The following is a 21,850-nucleotide window of genomic DNA, read 5'->3' on the forward strand; positions in this document are numbered from 1 at the left end:
GTGCTTATCTTGCAATTATGCTTTATAAAAGCTTTTCTGTAAGCTATGTGCGGATCAGTGCCTATCTTGCAGTTTGTGTATTCATCGAGCACAGTTTAATGTTATTTAATTTTTTGGTCCGCGCTGACCAATGCTTATCTTGCAATTATGCTTTATAAAAGCTTTGCTATAAGCTATGTGCGGATCAGTGCCTATCTTGCAGTTTGTGTATTCATCGAGCACAGTTTAATGTTATTTAATTTTTTGGTCCGCGCGGACCAATGCTTATCTTGCAATTATGCTTTATAAAAGCTTTGCTATAAGCTATGTGCGGATGAGTGCTTATCTTGCGATTTATGTATTCATTGAGCACAGTTTAATGTTATTTTATTTTTTGGTCCGCGCGGACCAATGCTTATCTTGCAATTATGCTTTATAAAAGCTTTGCTATAAAGCTATTAGCTTTTCTATATTAACTCTGTCAAGGGTTTCCAAAAGAAACATAAAGCTTATTCTATTAATAAAGATACTTGCAAAATGAAGGTGTTCTTGTATTTTAATTTAAAAATTAACTTAATTTTTACAATTACAAACTTGTACTATTTTAACTTTAACATATATAATATTAAATATTCTTAACGCGTATTTTTAGTGGGAACGCTAGCATGATGTACGTTATTTTAAATATTTAACTTAGAAATAGTTAAAAACATTTAAATATTGAATTAACTATCATTAAAATTTTAAATATTCTTAATGCGTATTTTCAGGGGGACTCTAGCGTCCTGGTGTACCAATCCTATATCAGTATTTTTATCTTTATTATAATCAATATTTTGGGTGGTCTACTGGAAGTAAACCACTCTAAATTCTTCATTAACTTCTTCTATACTATACATCAAAAATTTCACTGTCGGAATTTACCAACAGTGAAATATTTTAACTATCACCAACCTTAAAATAATTAATAATAAAATTAAAAATATAAATTAGTAATCGATCCAACTCATAAAAATAACGTCAAAATTTTGAGTTAACGTAGTTAAAAAAAACGGTGTTAAAATTTGAATATATTAAACTGTTAAAATTTTGATGTTAGAATTATCAAAATGATAGTGTTTTGGCAATAGTTAGGTTAAAAATTTAATATTTTTAGTTTGTCTAGTAATCCGGGAAATACGTACTACTGACACAGTATCCCAATAGCTGCGGCCCCAGAAACCAAGCTGCACGCTAGCTCATCTCTGATCACCAGGGATGGCTATAACGTGCACAGACGCGATCGCGAGCGAGACAATGGTGGTGGCCTAGCGTTCACAGTCCACCACACAGTGCAGTTTTGCCACACAGTGCAGTATCGTGTCATTGATGAAGGCATCGAGCGCAGGGACAGCACCTTAGAATGTCAAGTTATAGCTGTGCAAACGAGCGTGACCGAGGATCTCGCCATAAGGGATCTCAATTTGAAGATCCGACAACTGGTAGATTAGCGCAAGCGGACCAAATGGATTGAACATCAGAAGACCTGCAATTTCACTACTACAAAGCACAATGACAAGGCGGTCATCACCTTCAACCGAAGAGATGCGCGAGCTATTTTAGCCGACTTTTTACACGGTAACCTCCGGCCGACAGAACCAAGCGTCGTGTCACCAGAAGGCTGCGCAAACTGACGAACGATAGTGCGCCACTTACTTTCTCCAGTGATGAGGTTCAGGGAGCCATCAATAAATCGAAATCATCCAAAGCCATTGGCCCTGACAGACTGAACACACTGATGCTGAAGCACCTGGGATTATTGGGAGTAGGATATCTCACAAGGATCTTCAATCTGTCCCTGGCCACTCTCATCATCCCTTACAAGTGGAAAACAGGTAGAGTGGCCCATCTACTGAAACCTGGCAAACCCGCCAACCAAGGGGAATCTTATCGTCCGATAACTCTCCTTTCCCCAGTAGTGAAGACACTTGAAGCCCTTTTACTCCCATTCTTCACCAAACACCTGGCCCCAGCCCCACATCAGCATGGTTTCCGACGAGTGCATAGCAACACCACTGCACTCACCGTCATAAACGCGCGGATATACCGCGGGCTTAACCAAAACCGCCCCTGCGAGAGGACTGTCTTAGTAGCGTTGGACTTGAAAGAGGATTTCGACTCTGCCAGCCATTCCACGCTACTAGATGATATTTGTCAGGCGACACTCCCGCCAGGGCTGAAGAGGTGGTCCGCCAACTATCTGAGCGGTCGTCACTCGTCAGTGATTTTTCTTCGCCAAACTTCTAAACAGAGGAAGATCTAGCAAGGTGTTCCGCAGGGTGGTGTCCTTTCACCCTTGCTGTTCAACTTCTATATTTCGAACCTGCCCCAGCCACCAGAGGGAGTCTCATTGGTCTCATAGACGGGCATAGTCGGGCAATGACATCGATGGCCTGTGTTCCAAAGTGAACAACTACCTCACCGACCTTTCTCGTTTTTTCACTGCGAGGAATCTTCAACTTCCTCCCACTAAATCGACAATGACCATCTTCACCACCTGGACAAAGGAGGTCAAACTGCCCCTCAAAGTAAAAGGCAGCAAACAATCCCAAAAGTTTGGGAGTAATATTCGAAAGTTTGCTCTCCTTCTCTGCGCACATAACCGCAATTGCCACTAAAATCCAAAATCGCAACAACGTCCTCATATCGCTTGTCGGCAGCACTTGAGGCAAAGACAAAGAATTGCTGCTATCGACATTTAATGCATTTGGGCGGCCTGTGCTAAACTACGCTCCCCCTGTCTGGTCGCCTGGAACTAGTGACACGCGGTGGATAAAGCTTCAGACTTGTCAAACCACTGCGACGGGTTGCATTCTGATGTCCCCAATACAACACCTTGATGACGAGGTCCATATCCTACCTGTGAAGGAGCATAACAAACTGCTTAGCAAGCAGTTGTTGTTAGGGTGCTACCGCAGGTTTCACCCTTGCAGACACCTGCTTGAACCAGAGCTGCCTCCCAGGCACGTCAGGAGACAGCTACTAAACTACGCCGACGAGATCCAGGACAAAACTAACAGACATCTACTGGGCCGGAGAGTGTTTAGACAGTCAATAGACGACATTCACCGGGAGACTGGTACCACCTTCTTAAGCTCCCGTCCACCGAATGCCGTGATCGGAGTCCAACCACCACCTATAGCAGATGAAGAGCTCCAGCTTCCCCGTGAGACACGTGTAACTCTGGCCAAATTACGTTCTGGATACTGTAGCAGGTTAAACTCCTACTTATCCAGAATTGACCCCGACATACCAAACATACGTCCAGCATTTGAAAGGGCCCCTCACGACACTAACCACCTTTTCACATGCCCTTTAGCACCCACTCATCTAACACGTCTCTCCCTCTGGATCCAACCTGTCGAAATAGCAAGTTTCCTGGGCCTACCTTTAGATGAACCAGACGAAATGACCAGTGATATACCCTACACTGACGGGGCTTATAGGTATTACTGGTACAACAACAACCAGTTTCACCCTTATCCAGCGTCTGCAAAGCAAAAACCTGCGCATACTTTATAAGAAATAGCGACCATCATCGTGACCTTGGCATACCAACTGCGTCTGAAGTAACGAAGCGACTTGCCATAACTCACAAATTGCGACTAAAAAATCACGTTACACTTTCATCTATCTAACTTACTTCGGCTGAATTCTTTTCGAAGACGATTTAAACGAACAACGGTAGCAGGAAAGCGAGTAGCGATTTTATTGTAAAAAGCTTTCTTAAATTATGAAATGAAAATTGCTTATTAGTATCCTTTTAGTATACTAGTTCAAATTGTACAACGCTTCTAAACAATGTCTAGTAGTCGTTATACATAAAACAAGGAAAAGTAGCTTACCCCCGACTGTTTTTCATCAGCAGGTTTGCATGCAAAATGTTTGGTCAAGATTAAAAGACTCCATTTTAAATGCAATAATAAACTTTTCAAATACAATAATAATTAAAATTTTAGCTATAAGCGATTACTTATGTTTGTATTATGGAGTAATACAATTTTTTGAGTGGTTTTGCGTCTTATATTTTTGTTAATTTGTTTATGTTTTATTAATGTTTTTTTATTCTTTATTCTTATTTGTAATATACAGGGTGAACGATATGAAGTGTTACCTATTCAAAACACCATAACTTTTTTGTGTGAAATTAGTTTTTATTGATTTCAAAGGCAAAATTGTTCAAAAATAATTACAATTTTAACATACAATTTGTCAAGAATATCTTTGAATAGTGAAGAAAAATTTAAAATTTTAGCTTTGATCGAGAATTCCAACAACAAATAAAAAAGCAAACAAAAAATGTATACCCATATCCCATTACTGTACTTGTCTACGACTATTAGGCGCCAACAGTTATTAAATAAACACACACATTACAAAAACAACAACAAAAAAGATGTTTACTCTATTTAGAAAGTGTCAAAAAAACTTTGCATAACTGATGAAAACAACAAAAAAAAACAGTATTTTGGGGTTAATATTTTGTATGCCCTCCTTGGGCATCAATTACCGCTTGAAGACCACTTCGCGTTGATTTAATTAGTTTGGGAATATCATATTCCAATGGTATTTTTCCCCACTCTTCTCTGATGAATCTTATTAATTCAGGTTTATTAGTTGGCGATCTTTTTCCTACTTTACTTTTTAAATGAACCCACAAATTTTCGATTGGGTTAATGTCGGGACTTTGGGTGGGAGTATCAATAACTTTGGTGCAGTTGTAGAGTATCCAGGACCGGCATAAATAAGATTTATGTTTGGGATCATTATCTTGATAGTATTTGTATTTAAATTTGTTCGTATTTTCCGGGTCAACAAAGCCGAATTTTCTAATCAACAAAACTGAGACGCTAATGCTTTTGATGGCTTATAAACAATATATTGAACTGTCATTAGAACAATTTTGGCGTTGATGTCATGAGCTGTTTTACAGATACAAGCAGTGTGAAGTTGGTAACACTTCATATCGTTCACCCTGTATTTGTTCTTACTAAATCACATGGATTTTTAAATATTAAATATTAATATTATTGTAAAAATGTATTGCTTTTAGATTTGTCGAGAGATTTTTATTGTAAAATCAGCATGTTTCATTTGAGTAACTATTCAGTATTTACCTCCTCTATTTCTAGATAATGAAACGCTTTTAAGGACTCTATTGAGCTATTGTTCACTTCACGGAGCCAGTGGGGGTGGTCTTGCCTCTGTAAGAATGGAATTGGTTCTACTATTGCAAGAACTTCAACAAGAGAAAACACAGCAGCAACTTTTAAGTCCACTTCCATTCCCAACCACTTTGCCATTATTAAGCGCTTGTGTTGCCGGCAATAAAACTGTTAGTGCTGACCCCATCAAATATTTACAGGTATTTATAATATTTATACATTATTTTTATGTAGAAATTAGGTATTTCATTCTGAAAAGACTAATTCATCGTATTTTCGAGTTCAAATAGCTTCGCATAGAGGCGAAATATGGTAATCTTCTCAATTCATCAGAGAATTCCTAATATAAACCAAAGTTATAACCAACTTCAAACTTATATATTACATTTCAGTTTTCTTGGTTTGTTGCTCACATATCACTTTCCAAGATAAGCTTTAAAAATTTCACCAGGAATATTATACAATAAAATTCGACTATGCTGCTTAAATATGTTTTTTTAAGGCTACGTTTTACAAATCCACTTATGCACTTAAAAGTATTAATGTTTGGCTTAGAGCGAAGGTAATGAAATTGAGGTAGGGAAATATTTTTGTTGTTGTTATATGTAGAGATTTTGTTGTATTTTGTGATTGTTTCGCTTGTAGAAGTCCTCAGACATACCCCCAGTTAAATGGTGAGAGCAAGCAAACATACGTTTAGTGGACACATTGGGATAATATGTAAAAGTGAGCGTAGTTGAAAACGTGAGACTATGGGAGAAAGACTTTAAAATATTTTCTTAGTTTTTAATGTTAAAAGAAAGATATGAAGTGAAAGATTTAGAGTTGACTGGTTTTTTCTTAAATTCTAATCGGGTAACGGGTAGACGATGGTCGAGAATTGTTGTATACTATTCTGACTTACCACGTCTAAGGAGCACGTACGATTTTAAAAACAAATTATTATCTGTCAGGTCAGTATTTAAAAACTTTTGCATATTTTCAACATGTCCTAATAAAATAAAATAAAAAATTATTAACCGAATTCTCTTGTACATTTTGGGTAAACTTTGAAGGTTAACTTCAGCTCCAGTAGAATTAGCAAATATTGGTGTTTTGTTGAACTTGTTTCTATCAAAAGCGATACAACTTCATTGGTTTATCCTATTATTGTGCAAAGGAGAATGGTTTTTGAAAACTGCTGATTTTTTGCGCTTGCGACTTTGCCAAAACAGTGCAAATTTTTAACAAACGTAATTGCTGAGGGCATGCACCTACCTGTTCGACCTACTTAGCTTAATGCATTCAATAAGTGATAATATAGAGACACAATCACTAAATTTTTACCAAGCGGGCATGTTCATGCAGTCGGTCGGGTGAAAAGAAGAGGAAGTGCGAACCATTGCAACAAGTTCTATACGAAGCAAGTGCGTTGTCGATTTGTCTTTCCCTAAGCACTGAGCAAGCTTACGGTAAACATACATACATACAGAGTTACATACATATATTCATACATACATTTGTATGTACGCAAAAATGTAGTAAAGGGTTTTTTAGTAAGATATCCAAAGAAAAAAGTCAGTCAGTCAGTCATCGCGGTGGTCAATTGTGATCACCTCTTCGGGAGATAACACGGCCCGCAAACTTTTCCCGTAAATATCAATGGTTTCGTTGCTTGTGTGGCACGTAGCGCCGTCTTGTTGAAAATAAACGTTGTCCAGATCAATACCATCCAATTCTGGCCATAAAAAATCGTTAATCATTTAATAGCTACTTTTTTTTTTAATATTTATGTCGCATAAAAGTAAATAATACCATACATTACAAATAGAAGTACATGTACGTATGTACATATTTGTATCTAAAACTAGCTGATCCGGCGAACTTTGTTCCGCCCTAGAGGCAATAAAAAAGCATGATTTTATTAAGTTACTTTTTTTATTAATCAAGTATTTCAATGAAGCTTTAATAGATTGCACCCTTCAGTTAAGCACCTTGTGATACACGACATTTTTTGTTTTAGGTATTATCAGGTGCAAGAACAAACAACGCAGATAGTTTTCCGACCCGTGAACATGCCACATATAATTGACCATGTGAGAAACATTGATTTTCCAGATTCAGACCACAAATTTTCAATGATTGGCCTTGTGATTTGTTAATGGTCATGGCGAATGCAAGACGGATTGAAGTATTTTAAACTCAAACGGAAGATCGGTTGGGATCCGTTGCAAAGTTTTGGTGGGCTTATGTTTCGAAGCATGATTACTAGGGAGCCAACTTTTAGACGTAAATTGTGCGGTGGTAAGCCAGGCCAGGAGTTTAAAAAATCAATTGGATAGTTGGTGGCTTCATCTTCATTTGTTACACAGTCAACGGATTTAAATGAATGCATTGTTCCAATGATATCTTTTTGAATTAAGTAGTTTAGGTCATCTACATCATTAGTCTTAGCCGCTAAAATTGCTCGCTCACTTAACCACTCATTCTTTTTGTAGTTATTAATGATGTTTGGGAATACTTTATTGATAAGTTCGTCTTTCGATGAGACAATGTTACAAAAATTCTGGGGAAATGAAATCAATCCGCTCGATTCGTCGACAGGTACTCGACCATTACCGATAGTCAGTAATTGCTCAGATAAATCTTCAGCAGATGTATCATTAAGTAATGCAACTCTCATGTTTGTTGGCAGCTGAAGTTTCTTCACATAGCGCCATAGATGCGATTATTTGAGGCAAGCGTTTAATTCGTCAGCAGCCGTTGTTGGAATTACTGGCAGTGTTTGGCGGAAGTCGCCAGATAGTAAAATCATTCCGCCTCCAAAACATCTCGAGTCATGGCGTATATCTTTCAATGTTCGGTTAAGTGCTTCTAATGCACGTTAATGCCATTGTGCACTCGTCCCAGATGATGATTTTCGATGCTGATCAAACTTTGGCCATTGCTGAGTTTTTTGAAATCTTACATGTTGGTTCTTCAATTTTTTGAAGTTTTAACCGCACCCAAGGTAGCACATGTCTTCAATCAAGAGTTAAGCCCGATTATGTATCTCCTGCTTCATCTCAAGATCTGGATTTCTGGAACTGACACGAATTTGATGTAAAATATCTTCTGATATATTATCCTTGTATTTATGCCATAGGTTAGATGTGTTCAATGGAAAGTATGTCGAAATGATGATAGCAAATAATGTGCATGTCTGACTTGGAGATGCAGAGATAATGGCTTCAACGATTGTCGTATCCCTATGGGTATCGTTTTCTAGTAAATTGAGTTCTTCACATGCAGCACGATATTTTGGGAATATTGTACCATTAACAGTCCGTAGTGGCTCAAATGACGTTGGCCCACGCACATTTACCAGCAACAAATAGAAGCATTCATCATTCTTTGGATGAACTGTATACATACGACCGCATTTTATTGTCTGAATACACTTGCTGTGATATCGTGTCGATCACTTGATGTTTGTCCGGGAAGCAGCAATTGAGCAATTTCTATCCATTTTGGATTACAGGTAAAAGTGATAAAGAGATCTGGCCCACCGTAATGACGAACATATGTCATTGCATCTTGCGCATATTCATGCATATGACGTGGACTACCTATGTACGTCGCCGGCAGAATAGTGAATCGACCAATATTAGCTGCATTTCCTTCAGTACCAATTGCATCACGTAAATGTACATACTCCTCAGAACGCAGTTTGGCTGGGTTCAACCTAATCAAAGTTAAACGCTCCGTTTCTATTTTGACGTACATGTCGACGCAATACTACTGAAACAATCGATGAAACCGCAGCAAATAGTTGTCAACATTTTGACGAATCATCAAACGATATGCGTAATAATTCATCGAGCTAACTTTCTTTGTAGTTTCCGCACCTGAAATTAAAACATTATATTTAGCATTTTGTACCTATGTAAATTTTTAGCATAATTATGAAGGGGTGAAGATAAATGATTTTAAATCGGTTGCCAGGCATTTGTTCAATTTTATCTATACAAACAACCCCTTATCTTTTCCTGATAATAAGCAGTGTAATTGGTACTTTATTGTAAACCAAAACCAAAGAATGTAAAATGTATGTCATGTTGAACTATGATATTGATACTCACCATTCAATTTACTTATCATTTTGATATTAAAATAATATCCATCTTCTCCTTGCCAAAACATCAACGGGTACTGCAACGTATCATATGAAAGATGTGTTTCAGATATTTGTTGCAGTTGCCCAGTATCACGACGTGTAAATACGATATCGCGTGTTTCCAAGTTTTCACCAACAAGCAGGATGGCAATTTCATCTATTGTTGGAGCGTTAAATGTGCGTTCGTGTGTTCCAGATGGTCGTTTATCTGCTCTGATCACGACTTTGTAGTCATCATTTGGCATGCGTTCCAAAGCACTCTTGAACAGCCTGACCAACGCATGATGTTCATGAAGTAGTTGCTGCAGATTTTTAAGAATTGCTCTTTTCATTGCTGCATTGATCGCTTGGCGTCGATCAAGTTGTTCTTCCATGTTGCCCATGAAGTATATTTGTAAAAATTTATGCTGTGCATCTTCAAGAGGTTGCAATGATCAAATTCGATGGTGAATCTGTCCTTGTATCTATAAAAAGCAAAGTCAGTATTTTTTATTTATAAACACTTTTTTTTATAATCAGCACATAATACGTATGAATAATTATAGTAAGTTCAAAAACAAATCAATAAATACCTTGAATGTCGGATTAAATCCCCGTTCTTCAAAAATGTCTGCCCCAAATGAGGTCGTTTGGAAACAACCATTGTATTTTTGAGTGTTTGCAAGAAAATTACGTGATTCTGGTGATTCGCCACAAAGCAATGAATGCAATGGCTCATATGGCAGAGTCAATAATGCCAATTTCACTCTTCCACTAAGGCAGCACAAGCCGGGCGTTTCTCCGGAAAACTTCAGTGCGCCACATTACTCGCAAACAACGTTCATTGGCCCAATGCAAACGCTAGGATGCAAGCAGTAATCAGTGTTGCGATTATATCGAAACGCTGCTCGAGCTGTTTCACGGGCTGCCTCGCTTTGCTCTTGTGATTGAAAAGCATGAAGTCGAGCCATACCAACGCGGCGCTCTTCACGGGCCATTCCTTGTGTTTCTTCAGTCGTTTCATTCGCAATGTTTCGTATCCGTCTTGCATTACGGCTTTGTCGGGAAAGATTCGATCGTCTTGGTCGTGTCATTGATAATGATGATTCAAAGAGAATACAAATTAAGCGAAAGTCATTGTGCATTCCCGTGCTCTGTTGTTTACACAAATGCCTGTCCTTTTATGCCCTCTTTGTGTTGCTCCACTGTACTATATTGTATAATCACGCTTTCTTATTTCGCCATTTCCGTTCCGCTTTCTGGCAAGCATGCTATGGTTATTTCATATGACCTTAGTTCGTCGGTAACCGCAGCCATTTTACCAGGTTGTAACATTGCACGTATGTTTCATGTTGAGATTTTTATATCATAGTCGTTTATTCGTTGCTTGGGTTGATATCTTCTCTAGATGTTTATCCGAGGTCTAATTGTTGTTGGATAGGCGGCTGCCGTAGCCGAATAGGTTGGTGCGTGACTACCATTCGGTAGTGCGTAGGCTCGAATCTCTGTGCATGAAACAACAAAAGATTTTTCTAATAGCGGTCGCCCCTCGTCAGGCAATGGCAAACATCCGGGTGTATTTCTGCCTTGAAAAAGCTCGTTATAAAAAACCATGTGCCATTCGAAGCCGAGCTCCCTTTCGGGAGTCGAAAAAGGTCTGGCCAGACCCAACGGCTTTAACCCTATGTTCGACCATTTTCATAATAAGTTTGAGTAACAAGTAAAAACAACAACATAAAAAAGGTACCGCTAGGAATTATTCACTACTGACATCTAGGCGTCACTGTTGAAAGGCCCTTTACATTTTTGGCGTTGAAATTAATGTATTTGACTCTTATGTCCCTGTTTTGCTTTTTTTTTAAACTGGATTTTGAAAAAGTCCGTGCTGGTGTATTACTTTGGCCCTTGAAAATGTCGATTCAGTTCTGGTTCAACCTTAAAAATCGATGTTCAGTCTTTCTCTAATCTTAAGTAATGACAACAGTCCACATAGTTGGCTCTGCGAACTGCATTGAACTATTTACGTGCGAATAGAAATTATATAACTTACATACAATACTTTCGTTGAAATACAGCTCATGAATGTTTTCAATATTTTCACATAATCTGACTAGACTATGAGGAATTTGAAACTTGCAATGAACAATAAATTTAAATTAAAAACACGAAAATAAGTAATAAAATCGGGTAGCTCAAAAAAAATTAAATGAAATAATAAATAATCCTAAAAACAGCAGAGTGTAAACAATGAGAGAGAGCTGTAGCTGCTTTTGGCGGGATCAGCTCGGGACCTCCTTACGTGTTGTGTGGCCTGAACAGGTATTGTGAAGCTCTCATCTGTTACATATTATATTATCTAACAGAAGCTAAATTGGGATAGAGCCCTCTTTGGCCAACACAGCCGAAATATACTTCAGGTTCACGTTTGGACTCTATTGTAACTGTTATCAGAAGTTTTTAGAGCAATCTTGCTGCATGGAGTTGCTCCAATGACGAATGGCTTTAAATTCTTCTCACTAAACAGAGGCTGTAGCCCCTAAGACCTATTTATGCATACTTCGCACAACTTTAGAAAACTTATGGCAGAAAATGCTGTATGCAATAAAAGAAATCAGTATTTCTTAAAAAAATTATATTATATTATACTTAAAACTATTTTATATTAATCAATATAATAATATACGCAAATTTGTAAAAATATTGTTATTGACATCAAGGTATATGTAATGTAACTTAAAAAACTTTCAGGAAAATCATACCTTCAGTGAGACAAACCCGAGTTATTCCGATATGTGAAACAGACTACCATGAAAATACCTTATTTTTTTCCATTCGGTTTGAAATCAGTAAATCAAAGAGCGTTCTTTGTACATTTCAATTTCGATTGCAATTAAATAGTTTTACTGAAAATAAAAATCATAGTGCAATGCCAAAATGCATTCGTTTTCAGTATGTATAGGTACTTGTCCATTCCCATGACAGCCGATTCTACGTTACCGGAATCACTCGGGGTTTTCCTGACCAAGGGCTGCCGCCCCAGTAAACTAGCCCTGTCTAGTGCACCGTATCCTACCCCGTATTAAACCGTAGTTGTTTTCATTCTGCTTGATTCTATTTAATTTTTAAAATTTTTCAAAAATAAAAATAAGGAAACTCCGAATGTACGTCATCAAACTAGCTGGCTCACTTTGTATTATTACACTATGATAAAAATCTGAATAACATTTCATATTCACAATGTTTCAATAGGATTTCAAATGTCATTTACGGGGGTGTCGAAGTAAATTGCAATATAAATACTGTTTGATTCTTCAAATCTAGTCTATTATTTAATCTTTTTTTTTATTTTAGTCTATGTTTCTTAAGTAAATTAATTAATATTTAAATTTAACATTTGTTTGTAATTATAATTTCAGTCGCAAACGATCGATATGCTTCAGACAATTATAAAAATTACACCGTTACCTGGTGCAACAACTAACTCCTTCTGTGAAATTTTTATTCTTCGAGATTTATCAATTGCACTGTCTTCATGTATTTACCAATCTTTATGTGATTCGGAAAGTTTTGTTGTCCATCATAATACAACTTTAAATGGATTTCAAAGCCCAGGAATAGAAAACATTGCCAAACTGAATTCACTTTTTGAATGTTCTCACTTAATTGGCAATACTAATGTCTACAATAAGAGAAGAAAGTATTCTTCTGATGAACCCACAGTAATTTGTACTTCACCGGCAAAGTGGCCCGGCGTTACGAACTTAAGAGCATTACTAGCACGAGAAAAAGATGAAGACATTCCAAAATTAAATGTTTTACTACTTGAATCTTTTATTGCTACATATATGTCACTACTAATTTATTCGGTGGCCACTTGTGATTGTCGTTTGTTGTATAGACTTGTTGGTCAAAAGTTTTCAACTGAAACTTGGTCAACAATATTTGGAGGCGGAATGAAAAAACTACTACGGAAGGCTACTTTGCGGAACGAATCTAAAACTTCGAACCAATCGCAATTCACTGCCTCTGAAGAAAAAATAGATGAAAGTGGAGTATGGAATACGGTAACTTCAATTACGAAACAACGCGTTAAACTTAATATGAAACTGCTTGGCACATTTAGTCATAATAGTTCTTCATCAAGCATGAAAGAAGATAAACCCACTTACAGAGAACAATTCGTCCCACCGGAAATGTCGATGCTGTCATATTTTCTTTTGAAACCTGTGAATAATGGTAAATATTAATATTTTTTTAAACAATTTATATATAAGAGAAAACAACGTATGTAATGATAAAGAATTTTGCGACAGTGAATGACGTCAGGTGTAGGATCATGTTACATCGTTTTTTGGTCCTAGTTGTGTGAACTCACTCCGATATGGTGGCACATATTTTTCTTCCATATTGAAAATAAATTTTGTTCCAAGTTTTATCATCACAAAGGGCATAAACAATTGATTGTTTCGATCATACTTGGTCAGTTGGGGGAAAAAAACGTCCATTGTCACACAAATAGAAAGAAACTGAAGACAGGAAAGGTCGAAGGGCCAGTGACAAAGGTGAATTATACAATAACTAGTTAGGAATTATGGCTCAGGGGGCTGATATCCAAGCCTGAGAGCTCCTAGGGAATAACTAAAATGTGATTTTTGGAATGCCTAGCCTCAAAAGTTTTTTCACTAAATATTGTCACATTTAATCTTCTCTGCGCCTGGACTGTTAAATTTTCCTGTTCAAAAAGTGAGAGAAAGCGTTTTACAGCTAGTTGCAGTTTATCTGTATACACAAGTTCGTCAAAATATATTAGTTCTGCGAAAACTTTAGTTGTTACAAAAATTGGAAATAAGTTAATTGTTACATTTTATTATATTGCCTTATTTTATGTCCAACACTTAACTACTTTATTTTACATGTACACATTCACCTTTAGCCTTACACGATTAACTTAAGAATACCCTATATTCATGAACCTTTGCTTATATGCATGTGTTTAATAACTATGGTAATTTCTAGATTTGGCAACTCTCATCTTCTGGTGACATATGCATATAAATATAATATTATACTCGTATTCAATGTATATGTATATTTTATTATATTCAGTATATTTGGTCGGTAACTAAGTAATTGCGGATTTTTTTTCTTAGAAAATCAAAGATAATTTTTCCATAGAACTAAATGACTTTATTATTCATTTTGATCAATGACCTTTCGCCATTTTTCAGGCAGCATCATAATCCCATGTTCATAAAACGTGTGGTTTTCATTAGCAAAACACTGAATCAGGTACGATTTGACATCATCATCATCATTATTGAAATTTTTACCATTAAAGGAGTTTGGTAAAGATCGAAACAAAAAGGAATCAGATCGTGGAAGGGCAGGGCTATATGGTGGATGTGGCAAAACATCCCAACCAAGCGTCAATAATTTTGCCGAGTGGCCAAAGATGTGTGTGGCCTTGCATTCTCATGATGGAATAAAATACTTTTCTGATTTGTCAATTCGGGTCGCTTTTCTTCAACTGCATTATTTAGTTTCGTTAGTTGTTCAATGTAGACATCAGAATTGATCGTTCGGTTGGGTGGTAAGAGTTGAAAGTAGACAATTCCTTTGTAATCCCACCAAACTGATAACAAAACCTTCTTTTGATGAATATCAGCTTTTTATGTTGTTTAAGTTGATTCATCTGGTCTGCTCCACGATCTTTTCCGCTTGATATTGTTGTAGTCAACCTATTTTCCATCGCCAGTTACACTAGTCTACAAGGAAAAGTATCCGAAATAATTTAAACTAATATCTGCTTCTCTGTCCATGCAAAATTCGGATTGATAACTAAAATTAATTTATTAGTTTGAGTTTTCGAGATATCCTAACCTAAAAGTGCAAAAAACCCCATTTTTGCCCATATTTGAGGTTATGTAGCCTTGCAGATGTTTTCTTTCACCAAAATTAAAGGATGGCATCTTTAAATACAATCCTTCTTTTTTCAAATGGCGTTTTGTTTGCTCAAATATCATTTTTTTTCGCAGAGATATCGCATTTTGAAATTTTCATGTTTCGAAATTTTCCTACACCTGAAAATCGATTAAGATAACATAAACATGATATAGTCGCTTACTAATTTTCTTGGGTTTGAGGGCCTGAAATATATGGATTAATAGTATGTAAATTTGGAGTTTGTGGGAAAGCCTGCTTGCGGTTATGTGGGTTAGCCTGCTCGCGGTATGATAGGGGTGGTTTCTAGGGGTTAGGGCTGTGTGTGACTCGGTACCCAAAGGTTAGATAGTGTAGGGATGTGGTGAGTCAGCACACTTATGGTGTGAGACAAAATTTTAAGAAAAATAAGACTCAATTCAAGAAAATTAGTAATCGAATATATCATGTCTATGTTATCTTAATCGATTTTCAGGTGTAGGAAAATTTCGAAACATGAAAATTTCAAAATGCGATATCTCTGCGAAAAAAAAAGAAGATATTTGAGCAAACAAAACGCCATTTGAAAAAAGAAGGATTGTATTTAAAGATGCCATCCTTTAATTTTGGTGAAAGAAAACATCTGCAAGGCTACATAACCTCAAATATGGGCAAAAATGGGGTTTTTTGCACTTTTAGGTTAGGATATCTCGAAAACTCAAACTAATAGAGCAATTCTGAGGCCAGATTTGGGTTCAGCGCATCATAAACCTTCGGAAATATATAGTCTGGTTTCTGGGTCTGAATGTTGGTTAAATTTTGTCGGCCTGTGTTATCAGTCGTTTTACGTTTCTTTAGCAAATCGTAGCTGTTAATGCGTTGCGTTAAATGCGTTTCTTTCAGCTCGTGAGGAACCCATGTATCGAGTTTATGAACATAGTTAAGTTATTTTAAGTGATTTTCAATGCATGTATGTGATGCACGAAGCTTCTCTGCAACCTCACGTGTTGTACTTCGACGATCCGAATCGATTATTACTTTGATTAGGGCGTCATCCACTTCAACTGGGCGATCAGAGCATTTTTCATCTTTGAGTGAAAAATCACCAAAACGAAATTTGGCAAACCAATTTCGACACTGTCGTTCTTTTAAGGCTTCGTCACCATTAACAGAAATAAAAAAGGAAAATATGACGAAAATGTTCCTTTTGATTTTCCATTTTTCAACGAACGCCAAACGAGAACTACGCGACCGATCAAACAACTTTTTTTGCTGATTGACAGCTGAATTGCCAACTATCAAATAGGAAAATGTGTTTTACATTTGTACTACGTCTGCAAACCTAAAAATTCAATGAAGCCATCTGTGAGTGAAATCCGCAATTACTTAGTTACCAACCTAATATGTGTAGATGTATACAGTAGGTTCTGTTTTTATGCGGTAGATAAGTTCCGCAAGAAACAGCATAAAAAAAGCTACTAGTTATATAGTAAAACTATAGATACGTTTCAAATGCTAAAACCGCACAAATCTGAAATAATGTAATAAAATCGCATAAAAAAGGGCACTAGTCCCATATTATAACTATAGATACGTTCCATAGACCGCATGAATCTGAAATAATTAAATAAAATCGCATAAACAAAATATTGTATTTTTGAAAATTATATCTTTATTTAAGAAACGTCGGAATCGAAAAATAAATTTAAGTCAGAAATAGAATCAGACAATACCCACATGTTGCGCGTTCGTTTAGGATTTGGCGTAAAATCACTTTCGTCACTTTAGGAAATGTACACGTCTGATCTAGATAGTTATGCAGGCGGTTCCATACTTGTAGGGTTAGCATTTCTGATGTAATCTGTTATGAGTTTTTGCTTAGCTGGTTTAGAATCTTGTTTATATGTACAATTCCCGATAGGTCGACATGCATTTTGTAATTAAAAAAAAAACCGCACTATTTCAAAACCGCATAAAAACAGAACCTACTGTATATTTTATTATATTCGATATATATATTATATTTATTATTATTATATTAAAGATATAATTGTGGAAGTACTAAATTTTTCTTGGTCTTTCCCATTTGAAATACGCAACATTTTCCCTGGGGCAATTTTTGTAATGTCAGAAGTCTTTTGAAATCAGAATAGCTTCAGAGTAGATGCTGCTTTAATTCCGTCATGATCTCTCATACAGCTACTGCACAGGGGGCTCCAAATTATATCGGGTCTACCCGCATGGGTTTCCATCAGGGTAGGGCATAATAAATGCAATAGCCGTTTTACTTCTTCAGTGGTAGTTAAAACACGAACTCCATTATCACTGAATTTTTAATGATAGTGAAAAACAAATTGCACTACTACTAAGTATTTATTTAGTGATGGTGAAAACAAAATTTTATAAAATCGGTAGTGGCCAAAAGGTTGAGGGTATGGCTAGTACATCGAAAATGCTTTGACAAAATTGGGGTAGAATTGTGGAACTCTAGACTGGAGTTTTTCTGACTAGTTATCATTGGCGGAACTACCATCATTTTGGTCACATTTTCACCTTTTTTCTCTAAAATAATTTATTAACGTTTAACTTTTTTGCAAAATCCTACAAGATATAACTTACTCAGAATAAGTCCAAATCCTCTATACGCCTTGACGAAATTTGATCCATTTTCGGTTATGGTATATAATATTATGCGACTGATATATTGTACTGGCGATTGATTTCAGGAGTGATATCTGTTATTCGATCAAAAGAATGTATACCTTTAAACCTGTAGCATGCTAACGCTGCATACTTTCTTTCTAAGGTATCACCCTCTAGCAAGTGCCAGGTGTATCCAAAAAACGCTCTTTTTCTCGGGACCAAATATCAGCAGTTGCATATATAAATGCAATTTGGGCCTGGTATGCTGACAACTTTTGGTTTTGGTTTGGCCACACGGAGTTGGCTCTCGGAAAGCATTCTGGTTAATATACGTCTACTGGGTATCTTTCTTCCAGGAAACAATTTTAAGAAACTAGAATGCTCGATAATACAAAATGGAGAGCACGTGCCGTATATAAAATAAAGATATCTCGACTAGTTGCAGATGTAGCACACCGCCTATACACCAATAATCATTTTTATCAACAAACTAGTTGATAACTAATATCGTACATTATATATAAATTCAAATGTTATAGTTAAGATAATGTTTCACTGAAAATTTAGTGATAGTGAAAAAAACGGTTAGGTTAGGTTAGCCTGGTTGGCAATGAGCCACGCATAGATCTTTTGGTCCCTAGAGATACCATATGGAGACCGACCTTTATGAATACTGAAGGTAGGCATCATGTAGGATGTCAGCGCTTTTGGCCAATCTAAGCAGAGATACGTCCTCCAAACCCTCAAACAATGGGGATCCCAGGTATTTTAAACGTGTTCTAGAGTTTCCTTAACCTCTTCTCTGCATTTCCTGCATTGGTCCGTGTTAGCAATCCCTATCTTGTACGCATGTGCAGCCAATAGAATATGACCTGTTAGCATACCTTTAATAGTACGTACGAGTCAGTTTTTTGTCGTTAGTTCTACACATAACTTTTGCTGTTTTGCATGTGGTCCACCTAGCTTCCACTAGTTTTTTCATGCAATCGTCCATTTCGTTTTATACAGTATTTAGCGGTTTTGGTATTTTGATCAAATGGTAGTTGTTGAGTCCAACTTACTATTCGATTGAAATAAGTCCTTTGTTCTGCTAAATACATGCATAGAACTTAACGCTTTTGTGAAATATGTTTTCATTATAAACACTTTAATGTTGTTGTCTTGTTATTTCTTCTAATTTTCTGTGAAAATAAGTAAGCTTTGTTTGAAAAGAAATATGTATACATATGTAGGGAATATTTTGTAAAATAAATGGTGACAAAAATTGTAATCTCGAAACTGAAGCAGCAGACTTCATTATTGGATTGGATACACGACTTTCCCAGCAATATTTTTAAACCCGCAACATTAAGGATACAGGACTCTCTCCGCAACGTATTTATAGCCGCATACAAGATTCTTCCCGCATCAATTTCTTCCTGCAACATTATTGGTTCTTCCTGCAACATAATTGATTCCCGCAACAGATTTGAAGCCGGATTCTCCCCGTAACTTTTCATTACTGCAACATTAGTAGTCTAACAGCACTTTGTGCTATCTTATCTACTATTTCGTTCCCCATAATGCCTTTGTGACCAGGTACCCAATAGATATGCAGTCTACTGTTTGCGGCTAGCCTTTCTATAGCCTCCCTGTTCCGGTGAACATTTTTGGACTTAATACAATATGAGCTTATTGCTGCCTTATCCCTAGCTTTGAGCAGTAAATGTCCGCTTCCACTCCGTCTAAAGTTTTAGAGCCGTCTGTATAGATGTGAAAAGTCCTAGGACCGGGCTTCATGCCCTTGTGCCATCCCGCCTCTTCAATTGTTGTACGAAACCTTCTCTCTCAATTAAAGTACGGAGTCATTTAGTCTGTGCAACCTGAACTCCACTGTCCTACTGAGCTGTGTCCGAGGGTTCTACAGGTGAATACTCCCGCAGTCACTAATCTCTTCGCGGATTTCGCTGCCAGGTTTCCCGCCATAAGGTCAATAGGTGGCATGCTGAGTATCATTCCATCGCTCCTGTTATGCACAGAGCAGCAAGTTGCTGAATCCTTTCCAGTGGCATTCAGTATGTCAGTTTTCTTGTCGCAGCCCACCATACTAGGGTCCGATACAGGAATATCGGTCTAACTACTGCTGTGTAGAATGCATCAGAGAGCCTTGGTGATAGACGCCAAGTAACGCCCAGCATTCTTTTACATGCGTACAATGTATTACTGGCCTTTTTCATCCTTTCCTCAATGTTGTCCTTCTACAGCAATTTAATGTCTAGTATTACTCCGAGGTGCCTCACATGATCTTGGAGAAGTAGTTCGTTGTTGCCTAGCTTCGGCAGGTTCCACGCCGGGACCTTGTACTTCCTGGTAAAAAGTACCATGTCCGTTTTTTCTGCGTTTATCCCTAGCCCTGCTCGAGATGTCCATTGGTGTACCGTTTTAAGTGTATTATTCATCACATTACTGATGGTGTCCAGGTACTTTCCCGTAAATACTATAGCTTTGTCAGCTGCATAAGGCACTAGTTTTGGTGCCCCTACGTCAAGTTTCTTGACCAATTCATTTGCTACAAGTAACCATAGTAGCGGCGATAATACCCCACCTTGCGGAGTACCTCTGCATGCATATTTGGTGACGCTCGCATCGTTCCACTCCGCTCTTATCTTTCTGCTAGCTAATAGCTGCCTTATCCATAGATAAACCGCGACTTGCACATTAAGTGACTCTATGCTATTTAAAACAGCATCTTTTGTCACGTTGTTAAAGGCGCCTGATATATCTAGAAATACTCCTAGAGCATACTCCTTATATTCTAACGCCTTTTCTATGTTTAGTACAAGTGAGTGAAGTGCAGTTTCAGTAGATCTGCCTTCAGTGTAAGCATACTGCGCCTTGGGTAATTCGTCCGGCGCGGTTGTGTCTCTAATGTATGTGTCTAGAATCTTCTCTAACGTCTTCAGGAGAAATGAGGTGAGACTAATGGGCCGGCCTGTGTTCCTTCGAGTAGAGAGGGTTGCTTTTCCCCGCTTTTGGAATAAACACAACTCTCGCTTCTCTCCACAATACAGGAACGTAGCTGAACCTCAAGCATCCCTTGAATATCGTTCTTAACATATCACTAGGTGGCTTTGGAGCAGGGCTGGGAAGACTCCATCCAGTCCTGGCGATTTAAATAGGTCGAAACTTTGGGCTATACAAATCCTATCCTATCCTATCTTGTTGGTCGTAATGCGTTCGTCGGGATGTCGTGCACAATATCTCTTCTAGGTTCGAGATCTGTAGTGTCCGCACACCCTGGAAAATGTGTGCCGACTAGGTCTTCTAGAGAGTCCTCACAAATTTCAGCCCACTCCCCGTTAATTTTTGTTATTGTTCTTGGCATAGACGGTTTCTTAGATAGCAGTTTCCTAAGTCTAGCCACCTCATTAATGTCTTCCATACTGCTACAGAAGTCTTTCCAACAGTCTCTCTTGGCTCTACGTATTTCTTTCTTATATACTTTTAGTAGATCCTTATACTCCTTCCAACAGAACTCATTATAAGCGACCTTGGCTAACCTATAGAATTCTTGTACCCTACGTCTTTGTGCTCCTAATTCTTTGTTCCACCAAGTAGGCTTCACCTTGCGTCTATTATTTACTATTTAACAAACAATTCAACCACTTTCACAAGTGCGTCATGTGATCTGTATTTCCGGGGTATCATTGGTGTTTTTAATAGTATATCCCGATAAAAGTCCCAGTTCGTATTCGCAAGGCTTCTAAAGGATATATTTTTGTGTTTTGAGCGGAAAATAACCTGAAAGCTTATGTATCTGTGATCAGAGAATGAAGGCCTACTCAACACTTCCCATTCCTGTACCATAACATGATTGCTTGTGTAGAGTCTTAAATCAAGTACATTCTTCGAGGTTGGTTCAACGTATGTTGGTTCTTTACCTCTATTAGCTATTCCTAGGCTACTCTGAAGAATATAGTTAAATAGTGACTCACCTCGGTCGTTTATGTCT

The 21,850-nt window shown here is 37.4% G+C and overlaps 1 protein-coding gene across 2 annotated transcripts in view; it reads left to right on the forward strand.

The window, feature by feature from the left end:
- LOC128858552 (dmX-like protein 2) overlaps positions 1 to 21,850 on the forward strand; it is a 147,781-nt gene that overhangs the window by 63,077 nt on the left and 62,854 nt on the right. For both annotated transcript variants that reach the window (XM_054094932.1, XM_054094933.1), the window contains 2 exons: positions 5,151 to 5,383; positions 12,714 to 13,533. In XM_054094932.1, coding sequence (XP_053950907.1) covers positions 5,151 to 5,383; positions 12,714 to 13,533 — 1,053 coding nt within the window. The remainder of the gene's footprint in view (positions 1 to 5,150; positions 5,384 to 12,713; positions 13,534 to 21,850) is intronic.

The sequence above is a fragment of the Anastrepha ludens genome, chromosome 3 (assembly GCF_028408465.1).
Source record: "Anastrepha ludens isolate Willacy chromosome 3, idAnaLude1.1, whole genome shotgun sequence".
Taxonomy (NCBI): Eukaryota; Metazoa; Arthropoda; class Insecta; order Diptera; family Tephritidae; genus Anastrepha; species Anastrepha ludens.